At 41.0% G+C, this 10,046-nt stretch overlaps 2 protein-coding genes across 2 annotated transcripts; one reads left to right on the top strand and one right to left on the bottom strand.

The window, feature by feature from the left end:
- Positions 1-3,092: 3,092 nt before the first annotated feature.
- LOC140310008 (uncharacterized protein C2orf81 homolog) lies at positions 3,093-6,000 on the bottom strand. The gene is made up of 4 exons (XM_072388119.1): positions 5,923-6,000; positions 4,437-4,689; positions 4,083-4,289; positions 3,093-4,007 (listed from the first exon to the last, which is right to left on the bottom strand). The coding sequence occupies exons 2-4, from the start codon at positions 4,674-4,676 to the stop codon at positions 3,207-3,209; spliced, it is 1,248 nt and encodes a 415-aa protein (XP_072244220.1). The 5' UTR covers positions 4,677-4,689; positions 5,923-6,000; the 3' UTR covers positions 3,093-3,206.
- wdr54 (WD repeat domain 54) lies at positions 5,414-9,811 on the top strand. The gene is made up of 10 exons (XM_072388123.1): positions 5,414-5,554; positions 5,767-6,048; positions 6,353-6,415; positions 6,588-6,654; positions 6,905-6,961; positions 7,035-7,162; positions 7,342-7,442; positions 7,646-7,808; positions 8,732-8,806; positions 8,957-9,811. Exons 2-10 carry the CDS (start codon positions 5,824-5,826, stop codon positions 9,086-9,088), a joined length of 1,011 nt encoding a protein of 336 aa, XP_072244224.1. The 5' UTR covers positions 5,414-5,554; positions 5,767-5,823; the 3' UTR covers positions 9,089-9,811.
- The last annotated feature ends 235 nt before the right edge of the window (positions 9,812-10,046 follow it).

The following is a 10,046-nucleotide window of genomic DNA, read 5'->3' as shown; positions in this document are numbered from 1 at the left end:
GGAAGACTTGACAGGCCTGTTCTTTGAAGTCAGCAGTTGAGGTGGGAGCTCTGACCTCTTTTTCCTTATTGTTCCCACCATGGTCAGCTTCCTCTTCAGGAGCTCATGTCCCAGTTTGTGCGAGGTAAAAAAATTGTTGCATGTGATGTTGTGTCCACTGAGTCCCTGAGACATGTCGAGGACAACTCTCACTCCTTGTTTTTTCTTGGGGGATCCTCCATCAGGTTTCCCTGTGTAGACTTGTAAGTTCCAAGCATATGAGGAAGTGGCATCACAGGCAGCCCAGATCTTTATACCATACTTTGCAAGTTTAGATGGTATATACTGCCGAAAGGGGCAGCGGCCCCTAAATGGCATCAGTGTATGTGTGTGTGTGCGTGTGTGGGTGCATGTGCGTGTGTGTGTGTGGTACACAGAACATCAATTTCCACACTTCTATTAGCCCCGGGTCCAGTGGACCCAGACATCTTATATGTAATAGAAATGTGTAGGGGGGGGGGGGGGGGGGGGGGGGGGGGGGGTGTATGGTGTGTGGTAATTAAATATGTATTCTGATATATGTTCTTCACGGAAAATGAGCCAAAGTCAGTGAGTCTCAGTTTGAAAAATTAATTAATTGTATCATTTTTCTTTTAATAAAAAATGAAAACGGGTCCCACAGACCCGAACACCACACAAGGGTTAAGCTGAGCTACTTTCACATGTTCTTCATTTTGTTGTGTAGACTTTTTTTGTCTCATCCTGCGTATTTCTGCAGCTAGATATACCGAGTTAATGTGTCTGATCCCAGATTGACAAACCAAGCTGCCCGTACTGTTTGCTGTTATCTTCTCTCTGGCTGTGCAGAAACAGTCAAGGCAGGCGGCCACTTTCACCAAGACTGATCAGCCAGAGGTTTCTTCCTGTTAAAAAGACAGCTAGGTATCTTGAACCTCCAACAAGCTCCAGCTGATGCTTCTTTCTGGAAGATTAGAATAAAATAAAGAAAGCATTTAAGAGAGGCTCACATGTCTGTCTCCACCCACCTTCACCAGCAGTGGAGGTATGTCATGACCACAGTAAAGAGGTGCAAGTTTGCTTTTTACAAAGTAAAATATTTATTTGGATTTGAAAATGATCAGATACCACAAAAATAATGACTTAAATAAAAAGCATTGCGTCATTTTAAGTCATGGCGAACAACTTCTGCAGAGAGTGTATGTCAGTGTTCATGAACCACCCTGTGGCTGCAGTTAAAAACAATAGCTGTGACATTGGTGCTGAATCATCTTCAGAACAACTGTAACCAAAATTGAACTTGGTGACACTGATTAAAAAATATTCAACATTTTTTCAGACTAACTGCATTGGTTTATGTCAAGTGCACATGAAAATGTATTAATGCAAAGGTATGTATATGTTCAGAGTTTCAGATAACGTTTCAAGGGTGATACCTGTTCAGCTTTGCAGTGTTGTACTTTGTAGGGGAGACGGGATAGTCTGATGCAGAATCCGCAGCAGGTGATCTATCAGAATCACTGAAATTGTTCCAGTTCAGTCATTTATTTAGCCACCACCACATAGACAGTCCTTGTGCCTGTCTGGTGAAACCTGTGGTTTTGTATGGATAAACATAAAAGTAAACACGTCTGGATGCTCAAAACAAGAAAATATAGGCCTCACTATTAACTGAAATAAACACAATATTCACAGAGAAATATGCCTTAAACATGTCAGCACGAAAGAAAACAATAATGACTGAGCAGTTATGTCTCAAACTGCAACTGGCTGAAAGGCTGCCAAAATTATAGCGTCATTTCTGTCATCCGTGGTGAAACGCTGCCCTCTGTAGGTGGCGAGTGTAATTACACTTAGACTGCCGAAACTTTCAAACAGCGCACATGCACTGAGAGGAGAAGAACGGCAAGTACTGTTAACCAAGTAACAAAACAAGTACATAAAATAGACTATAAAGAATATCTCGCTGAGAAGCAAAACAAAATTAGGAAGTCTCTGTTGCCATGATAATTATCCTCCAATGCAAACGCGAACTTACAAGCTACCTCATTCACTGGGCAGCAAACAATATTAAGGAAGTCACTCACTCACTTGACGCACTGCCACCAGATGGCAACTGAAATATCAACAGTTCAATTACGTGTTAAGGCTTCCTTGTTGAGTCCAGAAAATATTGTGGTCCTCACAGCTTCGAAGTTGGACTGCATGCGAGGGAACGAGAGGGTGGGCGGAAGCTGGATCCTATTGGTCCACGCTGAATGATTGGCAGGTGTGAATGGAGTGAGGATAGCAATTGGAATAACTGTCTATTAATGACAAACAAGGTTTGTCCTTTTTCACACACTTATTTCTTAGTCTTTTCTATATTTTGAGGGAGTATTTGAAACAACTATCCAACCGTGGGGTTACTTTCAGACGTTCTTAATTTTGTGTCTCAGCTGTGGTGTAGATTTTTTTGTCTCTTCCTGTGTATTTCTGCAGCTAGAGATACTGAGTTGATCTGTTTCTTTTGAGGTTGGAAAGAGGTTGGTTTGATCTGGACCCCAACATGTTGTCCCTGATCTGTTTGGAGAGCTCCTTGGTCCTCATGGTGTCACTTGCTTGGTGGTGTCTCTCGATTATTTGGTGTTGCAGACCTTTCAGGGCGGCTTTATAGATACACAGGGATCATGTAACACATCGACTGCACACAGGTAAATCTTATCTAACTAATTATGTGACTCCTGAAGGTCACTGGTCACAACAGATCTTATTTAGAGGCTTCCCAGCACCACCTTTCGGAGTTTTTTTCAGGACATTTATTTAAATTTTCTTAACACAGGCTTTTCTTTCCATTTCACTTCACCAATTTGGAATATTTTTGGGATATTTCTTGAATAGGAAAAACACCATGGTTGATGAATGATTTTCTAAGCCACTGTATCAATAAAGGTGTGTTAATTACTATTTTTACCAGGTACTTTTTTGTATATTTCTTTCCTTCTTTATAGACGTCATGCTTCGCTCATTATTGTATTGCAAATGTAGAGGGACTTACATTTGCATGAAGAGGCAGAACTTTTTCAAACCATATTTCATTGTTTTTTTTTAACAACGTTGTCTGCAGCAGGCACAATGGAACATACTCTTGTATTAGGGTGCCTGTTTTTATTTAATTAACATGTAGCTCGCTGAGCTCTTAAAACAAATACAGTCACTAAATCCTAAAATCAGGCATCACAGTTTGAGGAATGAGACAGTGAAATGACCCGAGCTGATGGACTTGTAGTAACCTGGTCAACTGGATATGGTGGCACAGGTGGATTCCTTTGTATCGCTTTCAGCTTGGCAGACTGTGATAGATGGTTACATTTTTGAGTGTTCATTTCAACAGCCTGAGGATCCAAGACTGAAACCCCCTTGGCCAAAACCATTGTGTCCAGTCTCAGAGACCCAGATAACACTGTCCGTTCCTTTCCATGTTTAGACTGAATGACATCATCCTCTCTGCTGCTCTGGAAGTATTCTGTCTGTTCCTTGCAGCTGGTTAGTGGCTTTAGTGTTTTTTGCTGCTGGTTTGATTTCGGTTCAAATCTAATTTGTCCACTGAATCTTTTGGGGTTGGGTTTTGTGTTGTTATCCATAATCTCGTACTGAGAAACAATCCAGTGTCGAGGCAAGGAAAGAGGATCCAGCTTTGGTATGGGCTTGCAGCCTTTATGCTGATGTCTCGATGCAGTTTTAGGTTCCATTGTCTTACCCTCTACGGCCACATTCTGTTGAGCAGTTGAGCAGGACAGGGATGGTAGTAATTTACTTGGAACAATCTTGGGAGGTATAGTCACCTGCTGCTTCCTCTGACGGTTAGTTTTTGGTGGGGGGCGAGGACTGAGCATGTTGTACTGTGTGTCACTCACAGGCTTTCTTGGACTCATTTGTTTTTCAGCTTGATTTTGAAGAGAGTCTTTTGCATTACTTTGCTTTTGGACACTTTGTTTTATATGCACTGGAGCATGGTCAGCGTCAACCTCCTGTTAGAAAATAATAAAGATACATTATACATATATACATAAGATAAAATTGCAAAAGAGATACATCAAGAGTACCTGCTGTTTAGTGCGATGAGGTGGATGAGTATGAGCATGTACGACAGGCACACATCCTTGAGCCCAGGAATCTGGAAGCGCTGGCATAGGCTCAGAATCATCTGCTCTGAATGCTTCCTCCAGTCCTTCTGCATCTAGGCCCAAGAATTGGTGCTCGAGAACCTCTGTGATGTAACTCTTGGCCCAGAAAACGGAGAAAGGAGCAAGCTCAATGACAAAGACAAACAGCGTCAGTATGTGCAACAACATCATTACATATATCATGTATGGGTGTAACAGATGAAAATGATAGATTGTTTCACTGGACAATTCGTGAATGTTCAAGCATCATATTGAACTGAATTTCAGTTTTACCTGTCTTTCCATGTACACCTTATAACAGCCGTCCATTACTTTGCTTAGTAGTTCCTCCATAATCTCCCCCACTACTTCATCGGTATCCTCTTGGATCAACATCTTGGTCCACAGGGCCTGGTTAACGCGTTGAGGGTTAGTAGCATTCTCCTCCTGCTCAACCTGGAGAGGTGTGGTCTCTTTGACAGAAGGTTTGGGTTTATGCTTCTCAGCTTTGGACTTGGGTGCAGAGCGAGGCATCTTGGCTTAAAGGCTTGTGTGAAATATGAAACACAAATGATCAGATAATAGAGAACAAACATGAGTTTAAAAAAACAAACAAACACACTGACACATGACTATACCGAGGAATATAACAAAACACAGTTTTAAAACGACAGGAATTGTAGATTACGCTTCCAATCCCATGTGAAAAGGGGAGCATTCATTTATGGCATTAATGAGCACGGCACGTGAAGTCACAACATACATTTCAAAGTTAAGATTCAGCATGTAGTTTATGCATAGCAAATCTAATCATGGAAAAATATGTAACAAATGCAATTGTTTTTACAATTTGGTTTGATGATTATCATCGTGAAAAGCAAAGCAAACTCTTCCCTGTTTGCATGAGCAGAAGGATTTTGAAGAAAAGGAACCAAAATGAATTAAATGCAAAAAGTGCTTGTCCCAAAGGCCACCTTTAGTGTTGTAGTCAATCTGTTTGCAAGAGAATCCATCTTGGGACCTCCAACACAAAACAACATTTGGGAGGGTACACGATGCGCAAAGTGTCACAACAGTTCCAATAGCTAACCATCTATTAATAAGAGAGACTCTTAGTTGATAAACTATGCTACCATTAAAAATCACAATTATTCTAAAAAAAGGTTCAAATCAAGTAGTTTTAGGCTTTACCTTGCTGATCTTTGTATCCTATGCGCCGTTATGTCTCTGGTTGCTAAGCAACTGGTAAGCTAAGTCTACGTAATACGTCGAAGTACGTCGTCTCTATGGCTGCGGAGCACGCATAGGTAATCCTTTTGCTAACCTGAAAAGTGCTTCGTTTACCTGTGTAATAATTGATGACGAGTGCGCTGATGGAGGGTGAGACCAAGTTCGTGTAGTCCGAGATAAAGGTATGTTGAGCGTGGCTATCAAAATGCACGGTTTCTGCTTTTATCCTTTGCATGTGCAGATGCCGTCTTGCTAACGTGCCTAGCTTGCTGCTAATATTGTGTACTTGGCGTTTCCATGTCTTGCGAGATAACGGTTTGCTAATTAGTGTAGTTGTATATCTATATGTGCGGACTTAACGTGTCGTGACTGTATTATGCTTGTCTTCTTTAAGACCGACGCCAGATCTCACGCTGTCAAACAATCGGTGCAGTTAAAATAAGGTGGCACGATGTATCACAAAGAGAAGAACATCCAGATAAAAAACAGCGCATCAGCGTTGTACAACAACCTCGACGTGCTGCGCATTGCACCGAGGCGCCTCACCTACTTCACGGTAGCCCATGCCAACGTAGTAAACATGGTCAGCGAGTCCTGGGACGGTCTCAACTACTCCCACCGTCAGCTGCAGTCCAAGGAGCCCAATGTCGCAACCAGCACTTCGCTCATCATGCAGGTCAGGCGTCAGTGCAACTTCTACTGTGAGCGTTTAATGTGAGCTAATGCTGTGAGCCTCCTCGCCTAAACCTCAGAATTTACCCTCGTTTTAATTCATTCTTCTTAAATGTATGTGCACGGCTTCTAGTGCATTGTCTCACAGTGAGACGTTTTCTCTGGTAGAATTGTTTGTACCCAACTACTTTGAAATTAGGCCCTAGCTCAAGACAGATGTGCATACACTTGCCCTTTTTTTATATGCTTGCATTATATTTACATATGTGGCCAAAGAATAAAAATGTCATTCAATTTTCTTGTACCAGGCTGCTTTCTGTGTTCTGCCCTCTCGTGATCTGCTGGTGGTGACATCTCAGAAGGGCATCCAGGTTAGTCTCTGCTCTTCTCCGACGTTACTGGCATTTGATTGGAGGAAGTATTGCGTCCTTTGCTGCTTGTACACTTGTAGCGGTTGTGTTACACTGAATTTGTATTATTGCGTAACAAAAAGCATGTGTGTCTTTGCAGCCACTGACTTTCACACAACTCTTGTGTTTTTAGATGTATGAATCCGATGGTTCTATCATGGTGTACTGGCATGCGCTGGATACACCTGAAACACCTACAGGTAAACTTTTGAAAATACTTTGAAATGACTACACACTGATGCATTCACTCAGAGCAAGGCCTGTTTCTGTCATTAGCATTAAAACTGTCGTATATTAATAGGGTTATTATATTGTATTTCTAATACATTTCCAATACTGTTATTGTTGTTTGGCTTAGATATAACTTGTTATAACACTCAAACACTTGCTTGTTTGAAGGAATTATTTAATTAGAGTATTACGCACTCACAGAGCTCATTTCTGTCCCAGCACAGGCAGTGTTTGCTCGAGGAATATCGGCCGTGGCTGAGAATTATATATGTGTCGGTAAGTACTGAGTTGAATATATTTTATAATGTATACAGAAAAAACTCTAAGGTGTGGTTGTCTCTTTCCCCAGGTGTTTCATCTGGTGCCATCCTAGTATTTGATGTCCCCAGCAAAGGTAGTAATATCACCTTGTCTGAAGTCCTGGAGGAGCACAAGGAGTCCATCACTGATTTGGCCTCGGAGTGTTCTTGCAGTCAGGTATATGTGTGTGTGTGTGTGTGCAGTCAGTTTGAACATTTGTTAACACAGGATGATTTGAGGTTTTCCATGAATAACAGACCATCTAAATAAGTTATTACTTTATATAATACCCACAGGAACTACAGCAGTTCTACAAATGACATAATCCCTTCCCCATGTCCTCTCTGTCCCTTCAGGAGTACATAGCTAATCTGGTCACAGCAGATGACGGGGGCAACTTGTGTATATGGAAGTCTGGGGAGGAATTTCAGCTTCTCAACAAGATCCCCGGTTTTGAGTAAGAATTTGATAGTTTTGAGGTTTTGTGAATTTTGGACTATACGGGTCATTTTTGGTGTAAACCTCTTTTTTACTCTCACCGATTAATGGCCGTCTCTGGTGTCTTTTGACTGTTTTCTGTGCTTGTCTAATCTAATCTTGATTATCTTTTCTCTTCATTCTCGGATGGCATTGATCCTTCTCGTTTCTCGCTGCTGTCAGCGTGAGTTGCTCTTCTGTCAAGTTGTGGAAAGGTACAGTGGTGGCAGGTTATGGCACGGGCCTGATCCGGCTCTATGAAGCAGTAACAGGAATCCTACACGCCGAGGTCAATGCTCACGCCCGCTGGATATACTCACTGGACATCGCTCCTTTTTCCGGCCTGGTGAGTTTTATAAACCACATGTATGGGAAAGGTATTGGGAAATAATGTTTTTCTTCTCTTACTGTGTTGGTATTTATCATTTCAAATGGCAATAACTGCTCTCAATTTACACTCAAACTTCAGTTGAGATTTGTTTGTGGGAAAAGGAAACAAAAACATTTCTTAGCAGTTGGACTTCGCTAATCCACAGGCAGACATTTTGTACAGATGGAGCAAATTCATGACCATCGCTACACTGATCAGGAGTGGCTGATTGGCAAAGATCTCTCCAGAACAAAGTGTGTCATGGGCTATGAGGTCATAAAGGAACTCAAGGTTACTTAGAAGCTAACAAAGCTCCCTCCCTCGCATTGGTTTCTTATGTTCATGAGTTTACCATCACAAGAACACTGAAAAACAATGGTGTGCATGGCAAGGATGTGACAAGAAAGCCACTGCTCTGACAGAACATAACTGCAGGTTATGTAACAAATGTAGAAAAAATGTTTTACAGACAGATGAGTCTAAAATAGAGCTCTCTGCTTTTATGAGCGCACCAACCTTATCTCCTTCCTGCAGCGTGCTGGTGACAATGTTATGGTTTTTGGGCCCGCTTAGACGCACAAAAAGGAAAAAGGTGCAGTTATTGATGCACAAGAAGGTTTCACTACATACTGAAAGCAAAGCTTCACACGGTTTTAACAAACTTATATAATCTTTGATCATTTTTCCCCACAAAGTAATAATCCTTTGTAATGTTTTTCTGTTTGTCTTTATTTTAAATCGTCTTTGTTGACTTGTGAGGAAAATCCCCAAACTGACATATTTATGCAACAATCTTTCAAGCACCATTGGAATTGTTTTAGTTAAAAACAATTAGAATTATTATGATCTTCATCATTCTCACACCACTTTCTGAAAGTTCATCTCCTTGCCTCCTTTAGCTCCTGTCTGCTGCTGAGGACTCTTTTGTCAGGGTGTGGGTTCTGAGTATGACACCAGAAACCAACAGTGTGGAGGTAACTGTTCATTTTGCACAACACAGGGCTTGTTTTTGTTATAAGTGAAAACACAAATTAACGCAGGGACTACCTGATATGTTTTATTTAAGGTGTTTTTTCCTTCTACTCAGTCATTATCTGATCAGGTGTTTCTCACTTCCTCCTTAGGTTGGCCATTTGCATAATGAGTGCGTGACAGATACACAAATTTGTGGAGCCAAGTTCTGTGATGCTGATGGCTATGCCTTTGCAGTGACAGGATATGACCTGAGTGAGATTATCCGCTATGTGCAGACATAGATAGATCTTTGCGATCACTGAGGCTAACTGTATAAATGTGTATTTGGTATAGATTTTGATATATTTGGTATATTGAACACGATCCTTTTTGAGGGGAATCATTTTAGAGGCATTCCCGTTTCTAAATCTCTTCAAAGGTTAGAAGGAGATTACCAAATCACAAAAGAATGTGTGTTTAAAGTTTTTGTACATATGTTATGTACAAATTTACTGGATTTAGCTGAAACAAATAAAGGAGTCAGACATAATTTATTACTTAAGAATGCATCAGTAAAGCTTTCATTTAGAGCAACTTTGTCTTTTGGTTTCAATTTTGCAAGTCACCAATGCAACAGTAGATGGGACTGTGGGTAAAGATTTTTTGAATGGAGGGCAGTGTTAGTCCAGCCCAAACAGAGTTCACTAGAGGGCAGGTTTGAGTTACCTAAAAGATTTATGGGCCATTCCAGAAACTCCACATTGTGGTTGGGTACTTTGTGCAGATCACAGGACCCACATTTCTCATATCAGCTAGTAAATATGGGCAAGTCACAGAAGGAGGTCATGCTTTTTCATTCATTTCTTGGATTGGCTATTTTAACCGTCTCTACCTGCCATTTGCACAAATTTGTAACAAATTTCATTTTGTACATTTGGTACTTTCATGTGTTCATTCTTTGTAGCTATTACAACATTACCATTCAAAACATGGTCTGGCTGTATCTGATTCCCTCAATAAATGCTTCAGTGTATGTGGCGTGCGTCTTACTTTTTTCTAAAAATGAAAACAAAGACCCAGAAAGACCCTTCCTGAAAACAAACACAATCTGCTCCTCGTGTTTGAGAAATGACCTCACAAAACAATGCAAGACAAAACACTGGGTGTAACAGAGATATGGCTATCAAGGAATTAAGATGTGCAGAAATTGCCCTTACTGAAAATAAATCCTATCAGCACAGCTATGCCGGTTTAGAATTG

The sequence above is a fragment of the Leuresthes tenuis genome, unplaced genomic scaffold (genome assembly GCF_036924035.1).
Source record: "Leuresthes tenuis unplaced genomic scaffold, fLeuTen1.0.hap1 SCAF_6, whole genome shotgun sequence".
Taxonomy (NCBI): domain Eukaryota; kingdom Metazoa; phylum Chordata; class Actinopteri; order Atheriniformes; family Atherinopsidae; genus Leuresthes; species Leuresthes tenuis.
The sequence above is the reverse complement of the archived record's forward strand: the minus strand, read 5'-3'. Positions and strand labels throughout refer to the sequence as shown.